Source organism: Pelodiscus sinensis, chromosome 23 (genome assembly GCF_049634645.1).
Source record: "Pelodiscus sinensis isolate JC-2024 chromosome 23, ASM4963464v1, whole genome shotgun sequence".
Classification (NCBI taxonomy): domain Eukaryota; kingdom Metazoa; phylum Chordata; order Testudines; family Trionychidae; genus Pelodiscus; species Pelodiscus sinensis.
In genome coordinates, this window is record NC_134733.1 from 2,109,823 (window position 1) to 2,123,094 (window position 13,272).

Consider the following 13,272-nt stretch of genomic DNA (forward strand, 5'->3'; position numbering starts at 1 on the left):
GCCCCGGGCAGGCTCCTGGGAGCCACCAGCTTGGTCCTGGGAAGAGGCGGAGGGCTGGGTAGCAGCGGGTGGCTGGCTTGTGCCGTGCCAGGTGCTGGGTCTGCTGACTGGGTGCTGGCAGGCTTGCAACTGGCACGGGCACCGTAGTCAGACCGTGCCCCTTTAAGGGTTCTGGGGCCGGGAGGGGGGCAGACGAGTTTCCCTAGTTGTGCCCAGAGTGGCCACCAGGGAAAGCTGGGGAGGGCTAGCCTCCCACTAGTTCCAATTAAGTGGCTACACAGCCCTTAATTCGAACTACTTAATTCGAACTAGGCGTTAGTCCTCGTAGAATAAGGTTTATCTAGTTCGAATTAAGCGCTCCGCTAGTTCCAATTAAGTTCAAACTAGCGGAGCGCTAGTGTAGCGCCTATGAAAGTTAATTCGAACTAACGGCTGTTAGTTCGAATTAACTTTGTAGTGTAGACATACCCAGATTTATTTTCGTTTATCCTTCCATTTAGTTTGAACTGAATTAGCTCATGATCGCTCGAGCCAAGGTTGTCCCCGCAACCATTTCTTCTATGAGGTCCTCGCTACTCACCAATCTAAAATGGCTTCCCCCCTTGTTGGTTCAACAACTACTTGATAAAGGAATTCATCAGCAATCACACCTAGGAAAACCTGAGCCCTATTATTATTACCAGCGCTTGTTCTCCAGTCTATATCTGGAAAGTTGAAGTCTCCTATGATTACGCAGTTTCTATTAGTATTTACTTCTTTAAAAACATTAAAGAGGTCTCTATCCATATCCAAATTAGATCCTGGTGGTCTATAACACAGCCCAAGCACTATCCCAGGGGAGGATCTAATAGCTTTCTTTCCCAATGTGATTTTTGCCCATAGAATCATAGAATCATAGAACTGGAAGAGACCTCAGAAGGTCATCAAGTCCAGCCCCCTGCTCTAGGCAGGACCAATCCCAACTAAATCAACCCGGCCAGGGCTTTGTCAAGCCGAGACTTAAACACCTCTAGGGATGGAGACTCCACTACTTCCCTAGGGAACCCATTCCAGTGCTTCGCCCCCCTCCTATTGAAATAGTTTTTCCTAATATCCAACCTGGACCTCTCCCACCACAACTTGAGCCCATTGCTCCTTGTTCTGCCATTCGTCACTACTGAGAACAGCCTCTCTCCAGCCTCTTTGGAACCTCCCTTCAGGAAGTTGAAGGCTGCTCTCAAATCCCCCCTCACTCTTCTCTTCTGCAGACTAAACAGACGAAAGTCCCTCAGCCTCTCCCCATAAGTCACATGCTCCAACCCCATAATCATTTCGGTTGCCCTCCGCTGGACCCTCTCCAATGCGTCCACATCCTTTCTATAGTGGGGGGCCCAGAACTGGACACAATACTCCAGATGCGGCCTCACCAGAGCCGAATAAAGGGGAATGATGACATCTCTGGATCTGCTGGCAATGCTCCTCTTAATGCAACCTAATATGCCATTAGCCTTCTTGGCTACAAGGGCACACTGTTGACTCATATCTAGCTTCTCATCCACTGTAACCCCCAGGTCCTTTTCTGCAGAACTACTACTTAACCGGTTGGTCCCCAGCTTGTAACTATGCTTGGGATTCTTCTGTCCCAAGTTCAGGACTCTGCACTTGTCCTTGTTGAACCTCATCAGATTTCTTGTGGCCCAAACCTCCAATTTGCCTAAGTCATTCTGGACTCTATCCCTGCCCTCCAGCGTATCTACCTCTCCCCCCATCTTAGTGTCATCTGCAAACTTGCTGCGGGTGCAATCCATCCCCTCATCCAGATCATTAATAAAGATACTGAACAAAACCGGTCCTAGAACCGAACCTTGGGGCACTCCGCTAGAAACCGACCGCCATCCTGACATTCAGCCATTGATCACTACCCGCTGGGCCCGACCTTCTAGCCAGCTTTCTATCCATCTTACCATCCATTTATCCAATCTACAATCCCTTAACTTGCTGGCAAGAATATTGTGGGAGACCGTATCAAAAGCCTTGCTAAAGTCAAGGTATATAACACCCACTGACTTTCCCATGTCCACCGAGCCAGTTACCTCATCATAGAAGCTAATCAGATTGGTCAGGCACGACTTGCCCTTTGTGAATCCATGTTGACTATTCCTAATAACTTTCCTCTCATCCAAGTGCCTCAATATGGATTCCTTAAGGATCCCTTCCATGATTTTTCCAGGAACCGAGGTAAGACTGACCGGCCTATAGTTCCCTGGATCATCCTTCTTCCCTTTTTTGAAGATGGGCACTAAATTTGCTTTTTTCCAATCATCCGGGATTTCTCCCGATCTCCATGACTTTTCAAAGATAATAGTCAAAGGCTCCACAATGACATTTGCCAACTCCCTCAGTACCATCGGATGCACTAAGTCCGGACCCATGGATTTATGTACGTTTAGCTTTTCTAAATAGTTCCTAACCTGTTCTTTACCCACCACGGGCTGTCCATCTTCATCCCATCTTGCGTCACTTGGCACAGAAGTGCAGGAGCCGACCTTGTCCGTGAATACAGAGGCAAGGAAAGCATTGAGTACTTCAGCTTTCCCCACATCATCTGTCACTAGGGGTACGTCTACACTACATGCCTCTGTCGGCAGAGGCATGTAGGTTTGTTTATTCAGCAAAGGTAAATGAAGCCGCGATTTAAATGATCGTGGCTTCATTTACATTTACATGGCTGCCGCGCCGAGCCGACAAACAGCTGATCAGCTGTTTGTCGGCTCGCTGCTAGTCTGGACGTTCCTCCTGTCGACATCAAAGCCCTTTGTCGGCAGCCCCGGTAAACCTCATTCCATGAGGAATAACAGGGCTGCCGACAAAGGGCTTTGATGTCGACAGGGGGAATGTCCAGACTAGCGGCGAGCCGACAAACAGCTGATCAGCTGTTTGTCGGCTCAGCGCGGCAGCCATGTAAATGTAAATGAAGCCGCGATCATTTAAATCGCGGCTTTATTTACCTTTGCCTACAACCCTAATCTACATGCCTCTGCCGACAGAGGCATGTAGTCTAGACACAGCCTAGGATACCTCCTTCATCCATTAGGGGCCGCACACCCTCTCTGATCACCTTCTTCTTGTTAATATGCCTGTAGAAACCTTTCTTGTTCTCCTTCACATCCTTAGCCAGTCGCAATTCCATTTGCGCTTTCGCCTTCCTGATAACCCCCCGGCATTCTCGAGCTATACCTTTAAACTCCTCCCTGGTCATTTGTCCAAGTTTCCACTCTTTGTAAGCTTCCTTTTTGTGCTTAAGTTCACCAAGGATTTCCCCTGTAAGCCAGTCCGGTCTCCTACCATGTTTGCCTCTCTTGCTACGCGTCGGGATGGTTTCTTTCTGTGCCTTCAATAAGGCTTCTTTAAAATACTGCCAGCTGTCCTGCACTCCTTTCCCCTTCATGTTAACATCCCAGGGGATTCTGCCCATCAGATCTCGGAAGGAGTCAAAATCTGCTTTTTTGAAGTCCAAGGTTTGTATTGTACTACTCTCTTTTCTTCCTTTGGTCAGGATCCTGAAATCTACCATCTCATGATCACTGCTTCCCAGGTTGTCACCCACCTCCCCTTCCCCTATTAGTTCCTCCCTGTTTGTGAGCAGAAGGTCAAGCTGCGCACGGCCCCTGGTCGGATCCTTCAGCACCTGTGTCAAGAAGTTATCCCCAACACTCTCCAAAAACTTCCTGGATTGCCTGTGTACTGCCGTATAGGTTTCCCAACAGATGTCAGGGTGATTAAAGTCCCCCACGAGAACCAGGGCCTGCGATCTGGAAGCTTCGCTCAGTTGTCCGAAGAAAGCCTCATCTACCTCATCCACCTGGTTCGGTAGCCTGTAGCAGACACCAACCACAACATCACTGCTGTTGTTTGCTCCTTTAAACTTAACCCATAGACTCTCAACAGGTTTTTCTCCCTCTTTATACTGGAGTTCAGAGCAATCGTAGTGCTCTCTTACATATAGTGCAACTCCTCCTCCTTTTCTCCCCTGCCTGTTCTTCCTGAACAGTCTATACCCTTCCATGACAGTGCTCCAGTCATGCGAGTCATCCCACCAAGTCTCTGTTATCCCAATTAAATCATATTTCTTGGTCTGGGCCAGGGCCTCCAGTTCTTCCTGTTTGTTGCCCAGGCTTCTCGCATTAGTGTACAAACACTTCAGGTACATAAGGAGGGAGGGCAGAGTGGATAGTAGTCTAACAGGTCATATTGGAAGTACAATGTCCGGGCCAAATGGGGTAAAGAACGTGAGTGAGGTGAAACAGTTGATCGTCCTATCTTCTCCATTCGAAACATGGGTCCTCCTTTCTTGCCCCTTCCTCTCTGCATTTCTTCCCGGTATCCGACTTTCCCTCTCCCCTCAGGGTTTTGGTCACCGTCCCCCGACGAACCTAGTTTCAAGCCCTCCTCACTAGGTTTGCAAGCCTGCCCGCAAAGATGCTCCTTCCTCTCTTCGTTAGGTGGATCCCATCTCTTCCTAACAATCCTTGCGCCCAGAACAGAGTCCCATGGTCGAAGAAACCAAAGCCCTCTCTGTGACACCCAGACAGACTCTGTCTTCTCCATCCCTTCACTTTTTAATCCTTTGCAATCTACGTCATCATTGATATACAATGCTACTCCACCACCTTTACCTTTATTTCTGTCTTTCCTAAACAGCACATACCCTTCAATACCTGTACTCCAGTCATGCCTAGTATTCCACCATGTTTCTGTTATTCCTATAATATCTGGTTTCATTTCCTGGACCAATAGCTCTAGTCCTTCCATTTGTTACCTAGGCTCCTCGCATTGGTGTACAAACATCTTAATTTTTGCTGATTCACCTCACTCACATTCTTTACCCCATTTGGCCCGGACATTGTACCTCCAATATGACCTATTAGACTAGTATCCACTCTGCCCTCCCTCCTTATGTACAATCTCCTACCCCCAGCTATATCCTTTCTTACTTCGTTTTCCTCCCTCTCAATGCTAAAATCCGGCGTAGAGATTACCTGGACATCTCCCAACTGTCTCCCCCAAATTCCTAGTTTAAAGCTCTCTTAATCAGTTGATCCAGCCTCCATCCTAGAAGTCTGTTTCCTTCCCTACTTAGGTGAAGTCCATCCCGAGAGAACAGTCCTCTGTCCGTGAATGCCTCCCAGTGGCCATACATCCCAAAGCCCTCCTTACAGATTCGTTCCAGCGAGAATCTAGCCGTATCATTTGTTCCTACATGAAGGATGATCAATGGATTCTTTCCCGCCCCCTTTAGGATCCTCTTCAACCTTAGTTCCACATCCCGTATCTTAGCACCTGGCAGGCAGCACACCCTTCTGTTCTCTGGGTCAGCTCTGGTTACAGGCCTGTCTCTTCTTCTCCATAAGGAGTCCCCAATCACATAGACCTGCCTTTTCCTGGTGACAGTGCGATTCTCTTGTCTATCCCTTGTTTCCTCTGGCTGCAAGTCCTTTCCATTCCTATCTTCCCTTGTAATCCTCTTCAACCCATCCTGTATCCTTCTGGTGCTCATTATTGGTGTTGTCTCCATTGACTCTTCCCCTTTATGTATGGGACTAGCCAGTCTTCTCTTCTTCCTTACCCTTCCATCTTCAGTGGCCACCTGCTGTATCCCTTCTCCATTCTCCAACTCCGCATACCTGTTCTTGAGCTCTATTTCTCCTTCACTGACCCATCTTTTCCTCTGCCTGGTTCTCATAGTCACATGCTTCCACTGACCATTTTCTTCGCCCAGCAGTCCCCCCTCAGAGGCCTTTGATCCTGCTTCCATCTGCATATCTAAGCTTTCCCCTTCAGCCACGTCATGCCTTTGCTCCATCATCTGCTCAAACTCCCGTCTAAACTCGACCAGAGTTTCCACCTGCATCTCCAATCCTCGGATCTTTTCTTCCATCAGTTCTATTAGGCGGCATTTCATACAAACAAAACTCCTTTCATGTACCCCCTACAGAATCATATACATACCACAGCTGCCACATGCAGTCAGTCTCATTGTGTCCTCCACTGCTTGGATTATGGCCACTGCTATCTCAGCCTTCTCACCTAAATCCTGTTAGTTCGGCAAAAACAAAAACAAAAGCAAACCAAAACAGCCCCCTACGGCAAAAACAAACCCTAAACGAGTCCCACAATCCAAACTCCCCTTACAAACTCCCACTCAAACTCCCCTGTTTACAGCTCTGTTTTCTGGCTCCTGCGCCGCTGCTGCTGTCTGTGACCCCTGGCAACCCCTCCCAGCTTGGTATCATCTGCAAACTTAAACAGTGTACCCTCAGTGCCAATACCTAACGCGATGGAGATAAGGCTACATTCCTTGACTTTAGACTGTCTGATTTCTCTCCCTGAAGACTGTGTGGAATGGCTGCTGTTCTTTAAGACCCAGCACAGAGAAAGAGACGTGTAACAGCAGCAGGAAAGACGTGGAACATACCGTGGTGGTGTATGCAGCCTCCGGATCATCCTCAAGGATTCGCGAGAGGCCAAAGTCAGACACCTTGCAGACCAGGTTGCTGTTAATGAGAACATTACGGGCAGCCAGGTCCCGGTGCACGTAGCCCAAGTCGGAGAGGTATCTCATGCCGGCGCCAATGCTCCTCAGCATGCCCACCAGCTGGATGATGGAGAATTGCCCATCGTGTCTCTGGAGCAAGAACAACCCAGTCTTTATTCCTGGCCTCTCACCGGCACCTGACAAACCCCGAGTCTAGGCAATTCAGGTGCTCCTAGCAACCTGCAGGGCCTCAGGAAGCTGCATTCACCCAGCTCCCCTGTTGCAACCTGTAACACTCCCACACTCAGGCTCCTAACCTCGACGCCCCTTGGAGCAAGCCTGGCCAGGCATGGGGAAACGGACAGGTTGAACTCCTGCCACCTCCACTCCCCTCTCCACAGTCCTGGCCGATGCTCCAGTGCCTCAAGAACAGGTGGTCCTCTTGGTCCTCAGGAGAGCAAGGCCAGACCCCTGCAGCTAATGGATGCTCAGGGCCTGCACCTTTTCCTCAGCGGTCAGAGTGGCCACGAGGCTGCAGAGCGTGGCTCACCCTGTTCTCCCTCAGCCTCTCAGCCCAGAGGAATGTGCACGACTAAAACCACGGAGCTGATTACCCGGAGGAAGGAGTCCAGCGAGCCGTTCTCCATGTACTCTGTCACAATCATTACCAATTTGCCTGCGGGAGACAAGAGAGGTCAAGTTACGAGAGAATTCACTTTCTCCCAGGAGTCCCAGTGCCTGGTGCCAATCCAGGGCCATGGCCAACCACAGTGCTCCCACAGCCCTGCAGACAGCAGGTGAGTTCCCGCTCTCGTAGGGTGGGCCCACCGTGCTGGGCCCCTGGCAAGGTGCGGGGGCTGGGCTCTGCTGCTGGAAGGGGCGGGGCCTTGGGAAAAGGGGGCGGGGCCAGAGGAAACTGGCCAGCAGCACTGCCTGGAGCATGCCGCTGCCCTGCCCGGGCAGTCCCCAGGGTGGATTGGCGTGTTGTGCGGTGCTCTGGTGCCAATGTAAAGGGCCCAGGGCTCCTGGCTGCCACAGGAACAGGGTTGGCTGGGAGCCCGGGGCCACTGTCCCCTTCCCCCCTCCCATCAGTGGCTCTGCATTCTGGTGCCGTGGGTGAACCACCCCATTGTGTGAGCACAACACCAACACATCCAGCTCCCGCTCATGCATCCAGCTTGTGCGCTAACACAACCAAGTCACGCACACACATGCTACTGGCACTAACACAACTGACTCACACACACATGCTACTGGCACTAACACAATCAGCTCACACATATATTCAACTGGTACTAACACAACCGACTCACGCACACCCATCCAACTGGCACTAACACAACTGACTCATGCACACCCATCCAACTGGCACTAACACAACCAACTCACGCACACCCATCCAACTGGCACTAACACAACCAACTCACGCACACCCATCCAACTGGCACTAACACAACTGACTCACGCACACCCATCCAACTGGCACTAACACAACTGACTCACGCACACACATCCAACTGGCACTAACAAGTCCTCTTTGCAATCATGCATCCCACTTGAACTCACATATCCAACTCAGTGGCTCTACATGCACCATTGATGGTGCTAAGTCAGTTTCATTGTCAAAATGAAATTTGCATCCCATTACCATAATGCTTTGCATTTCAGTGTGCCTTTTAAAACTAACTCTTCTCATTATAATTGAATAGGACAAACGCTAATGCCTAGTGCTTCTTCTCCGGCCTTGAGGGGCGGGGCAGGGCGGAGCCGGGGAGGGGAGCCATCACACTACCCCTCTGCTACAGAGGCCCTGTCAGGCGCCCCATCTCACAGTGTTCTCCTGTGTGCGCTGCAGCCAGGAGCGAGCCCCTCCTGTCTCTGATACAGCCCCAGGGAGCGGAGAAGAGCCCCGGTCCTGCAAGCGACCAGCAGGCTCCCTCTCACAATGCCCGTCGGGAACGTCAAAACAAGAGAAAGCTGCTGGGCTGGGCAGCTGGCTCCCGGAGCCTCAGTCGAGCAGCCGAGCCCCCAGCTCAGGGTCAGACTCTATCCTGGGTCCTGGCCAGCAGCAAGCCCAAGACACTGCCAGGATTCAGGGCTCGTGCATGGCCCTGAGCAATGCAGCCCCCAGGCAGGCATGGCGAGGGCAGTGCCAGGCAAGCCCTCCAGCAGGGGACAGACCAGCTAGCTCCACCTTCCTCTGGTAGGCCTGCTGCTGGGTTCCCAGCCTAGCAGCTGGCACCCTGATGTGCCACCAGCCTGTTGGGAACTGGTGGGAGAGCCCACCCATGAGATGTTTGCCCCCACGGCCTGGACACATTTCATATTGGCCATCTGTGCCCCACCTTCCTGAATTCCCTCTGCAGCTCCCTCTGGATACGGGAGCCTCTCTACTCCTGCCCTAAGCCCTTTGGGGGTGTTGCAAGAGTCCCACAGCTGCCTCATTCCACCCAGAGGTGGCTGCATGTGGCTGGTGGACAGGGGATCTCTGCCCAGCAGTTCCTTTGGCTTGTTATACTGGGGATGACAAGGGCTAGCAAAGTGCAAGGCTCCCTTCCGGGAGATACGCCTTGTGCAGCAGCTGGCTGCCCTCTCGGGACCTAGTGGGAGCGGGGTCCCTGCCCAGCTTGGGGGAGGAAATTGCCAGAGATCAGCTCCCTCTTGGTGCCCGTAGCACTGCACTGTGTGACTCTCTGCTGCTGCACCCAGCCACGTACTCCTGGTGACCACGCCCTCCAGGTGGATGACGTTGGGGTGGTCGAACTGCGCCATGATGCTGGCCTCGCTCAGGAAGTCCTGTCGCTGCTTCTCCGTGTAACCCGCCTTCAAAGCTTTGATGGCCACAGGAAGTTCCCTCTTCCCTGGCACTTCCAGGTAGCCGTAGCACACCTCCCCCGATTCACCTGCAAGGCACGGAAAGACGAGCTTCTCAGTTCATGGCAGCTTCCTCGCACCCCCCCTCGCCCCCCCCCGTCTGCCGCTGGGCTAAGCTGATGTCTGAGCCACAGGCAGGGGCTGGTTTTCTAGAGCCAATACAGCTGCAGCATGGTCTGTGCTTAGGGGGCCATGACTCCTGGGCTCTACCTCACACAACCCACGCATCGTAAGGAAAACTGCAGGGCAAATTCCGGACGCCTCCCAGGCTGGGCCCCCTGGAAGCTGTCGGGGCCCTCGTGTCCTGGCTGGTTCCGTGCAAGTGCCAGGCAGGAAGGTGCCCAGACTCTGGATACTAGGGGTGTCACCAGCAGCCAACAGCTCGCTCGCTCCCGCATGCACTTGCCTTCCAAGCCCCCATCCTCAGCTGCTCACTTTTCAGGATAAAAATCGACATTTTTGCTGAAATGGCTCAAGCATCTCCTCAGCCTGAATGTGAACCGGAGGGGGGAGGGGTGTGAAATTCACTGTGGCAGCTTTGGAGACACCCCCGCATGGCTGGGCAGAGCTGCAGCTAGCACAAGCTGGCGCTGCTCCGTTCCTGTAGCTGAGCGTTACCGATTAACACCAGCTGAGCACCGGGCTCCGGAGGGCTCATTTCTAACATTACAAAATTCTGCACATGCTCCGCGTGCTCTGCAAGCTACAGAACGGCTCGGGCCCTCACAGGGGATCAGCGTAACACACAGCACGAGCTGCATTTAGTTAGCCCCTCGCTTCTCCAGAGCCCTGCCCAAACAGCAGCGCAGCGCCAGGGCAGACGGGGTTTCCGAAGGACGCTCTAAGTGGGGGAAATGCACGGAGCCAGCGCACTCACCAGACCCAATGACTTTCTCAATTTTAATCCTGGAGGCCTCGATCTCTCGTGGGAACTGGTGCCCGGCTGGGGCAGGGTCCTCGTACGTGTGGGGGTCCACGTAGAACTTTGCCTCGGGGAACTTCACTGTTCCACGTCAGCGGGAAAGAAAAGGGGAGATGACCCCAATGGCAAAGGGGAGATGACCCCCATCGCAAAGGGGAGATGACCCCCAATGGCAAAGGGGAGATGACCCCCATCGCAAAGGGGAGATGACCCCCAATGGCAAAGGGGAGATGACCCCCATCGCAAAGGGGAGATGACCCCCAATGGCAAAGGGGAGATGACCCCCAATGGCAAAGGGGAGATGACCCCCAATCGCAGGGAGGCGGCTGGATTCTACACGGTGATGCCGACTCCCTGGGGCCTCATGCAGAAGAAAAATGCCCCAGTCTCTGGCACCCAGATGCCCCCTTCCGAACATAACACTCCCCAGAGCGTCCAAAGGCCGAGGCCCCGAGGGACGAGGAAGATCACCTGAGCTGCCCAGAACTCAGCCCCTGCTGGGAAGCAGAGAGCGGCTCACCCCAGTCACATCTCCATGGGGGCGCTGTGAGAACGTGAGTTCCACCTGCTCAGCTCCCCTCATGCCATGGACCGATACGGCACCGACCCCCCTCCCCCCGTGAGGCCCAGCACTGGCAGCCCCACTAGCACTGGCAGCCGGGCCCCGGCGCAGCTGCTTTCACTACTCTCACCAGCGAGGGGCTGCTGGACACCGTGGCTCTGGCGCTGAGTGAACAGCCAGCCCCCGGCTGCGCTGGCAGCTGAGGCGCCACGTGCTCGGTGCACTGAAGACAGGAGCCAGCCATGCACCTACCCTGGCCATTCTGATAGTGCATCTTCTCCTCGTCCGAGTCCTGGAAAGCCTTGCTGTAGCCACAGTGCCTGCCAGGGAGACACGAGGGGATTCCTGATACGGCGGCTCTGTCTCCCATCTCACCCTCCCCAGGGCGCAGGAGCAGAGATTCACCCCCAAACTGAGCTGGGGCAGGCTGCCACTGCTGCACCCCTCCCCTCGCAGCCTCAGGACACCCAACAGGTGCACCACGGGCACCAGCTCGGAGAACAGCATCCTCCAGTCCCTGGTCTCCCAGAGCTCTGGGTTTGCCCACTGCTCCCGGCCTGTAGCCCCTGCGGTCGGCCCTGCTTTTGTGGTTTCTGTATGTCAACCCCACACATCAGATGCCCACCTAACGCCACTGCCACTGTGTAGCATTGTGAAATATCGCCCTTTCACCCCACCCTCGCCGCCCCTTGGCCAGCGGGAGCCCGTGTGATGTGGAGCAGACAAAATCCAGGCAGAAGAGTCCTAATATATGAGATCCGTATATTTACCAGTTCAATATCCATCAATAACTGCACGTATTTGAATAGGGCCCATGAGTCACAGGGCTGGGGGGATTGCATGGACCTTACTTGTCATTTAACACAGCAACCACTTCTTCTGATGTGAAAACCAGTCACCAAGCCAGAAACATCTCTGTGCAGCAAAATTATAAACGTAACCATGGTTGTAAGCAGAGACTCCCTGTGGCGTCACCGTATGTGAGCGACGGTGTTCGGTCTCATTCCAACCACAGTCGAGTGTCCCAGTGTTAGAAATACACCTCGCTACTCCCCATGGCGGTTTTACCTGTAAATGCTAACGCTGATGTTGTCAGGTTGCTGCAACACACCACACCCCCTTAGCATGCCCAGAACACAGTCCACGGCAGCTCGGCTCATAGACGTAGAAGATGCATCACCTTCGATTTACTTCCCAATAGCTGTGCACCATTCTCCGATACTGGCATTGGGACTGTCACCGGGCACCAGCCGGACTGCTGTGAATCCAGCGGCGGGGCAGCTGGATCCAAAGCACCTGACTCTGGGCTTGTTCGACAGTTCCTAGCAGAGCTCCCTTGGGGCGGTAAGGAGCTGAGCTCGCTTTTGAGGCGGCACCTTTGCCGAGTCTGCCCAGGATTTCTGCCACGCTTTAAGCTGGGGCACGGTTTGATTGTCTGTAGCGTTCAGCCATGAGTCTGATCGCCTGCTCAGTGACAGCAGGCACTGCTGCACTGCGCCACCAGCAGAGAGGGAGTCTCCAGCCTGCAGAATTTGCACCAGACTACGGCTACTCAGGCCTGATAGGAAGCTGCTGGAGAGAGCATGGCCCCTACAGCTCCAGCACAGTGCAGTAGCCCGGAGGGCGATTACAGCTCTCTCTGGGCCGGGGGTTCCACAGTCACCACGTCTGTCGGGCTCTGAGCAAGGAGCTGGCGCGAGAGTAAGGCGCGCACACCAGTGGCCATGGGGAATACAGGCTCCTGGCAGCTGTCGCGGCTTGTAGGAAGGTGTCCTTGGCTTCCTCTCTTGAGCATCAACCCTCCCTGGCTGTGTGCGGCTCAGGTGTTTTCTCTGCCTGTGCTAAGTGGTTCAGGCATGCGCGTGTGGCTCACGCAGCGTCCCGCACGGGGAGTTCTCACCAGCCACCTCAGTCGAGCTCTTTCTTCTTTCCATTAACTGTCAAGGCCACTTTCTGGGGAGGCAGCTGCTGCACGCTGCCTGCTTCCGCCGCCATCTCCATGTCGTGACTCTCCTTGTGCCCAAGGGCTTGCCCCGTCCCGGGTGAGGTGCAACCACCTGCACAGTGTCGCCTGCTGGCAGAACTCGGATGTGCTGGGATTCGCAGGAGGGGCGTCGGCCGGTGCCTCTGGGGCTGCTTCTCTCTCTGGGATGCAGTGCGTCAGCAGAGGCAGTGAGCGTGGAGGGCAGGTTCTCGGCATCGCCCCCACGCACGTGCCTACAGGCCCATCACTCTTCCCGAGATAAGCTCCGCACCAAGTATCTTTGCTGGACTGAGCTGTTGTTGCTGCCAGTGTCTCTGCTCCCCCTGCTGCTGTGTCTTGTCACTGACCCCGGGGCGGGCCAGCTGCCCTCACATTCACTGCTCGTAAGTGCTTTGCCGACCGTCACTGCTGGCTGT

The 13,272-nt window shown here is 53.9% G+C and overlaps 1 protein-coding gene across 4 annotated transcripts in view; it reads right to left on the bottom strand.

Moving 5' to 3' along the window:
* Nucleotides 1–13,272, bottom strand: part of EPHA8 (EPH receptor A8) — a 150,749-nt gene that overhangs the window by 27,602 nt on the left and 109,875 nt on the right. For all 4 annotated transcript variants that reach the window (XM_075906310.1, XM_075906309.1, XM_075906308.1 and 1 more), the window contains 5 exons: nucleotides 11,125–11,192; nucleotides 10,266–10,391; nucleotides 9,232–9,417; nucleotides 7,129–7,190; nucleotides 6,455–6,664 (listed from right to left, as the gene is read on the bottom strand). In XM_075906310.1, coding sequence (XP_075762425.1) covers nucleotides 6,455–6,664; nucleotides 7,129–7,190; nucleotides 9,232–9,417; nucleotides 10,266–10,391; nucleotides 11,125–11,192 — 652 coding nt within the window. The remainder of the gene's footprint in view (nucleotides 1–6,454; nucleotides 6,665–7,128; nucleotides 7,191–9,231; nucleotides 9,418–10,265; nucleotides 10,392–11,124; nucleotides 11,193–13,272) is intronic.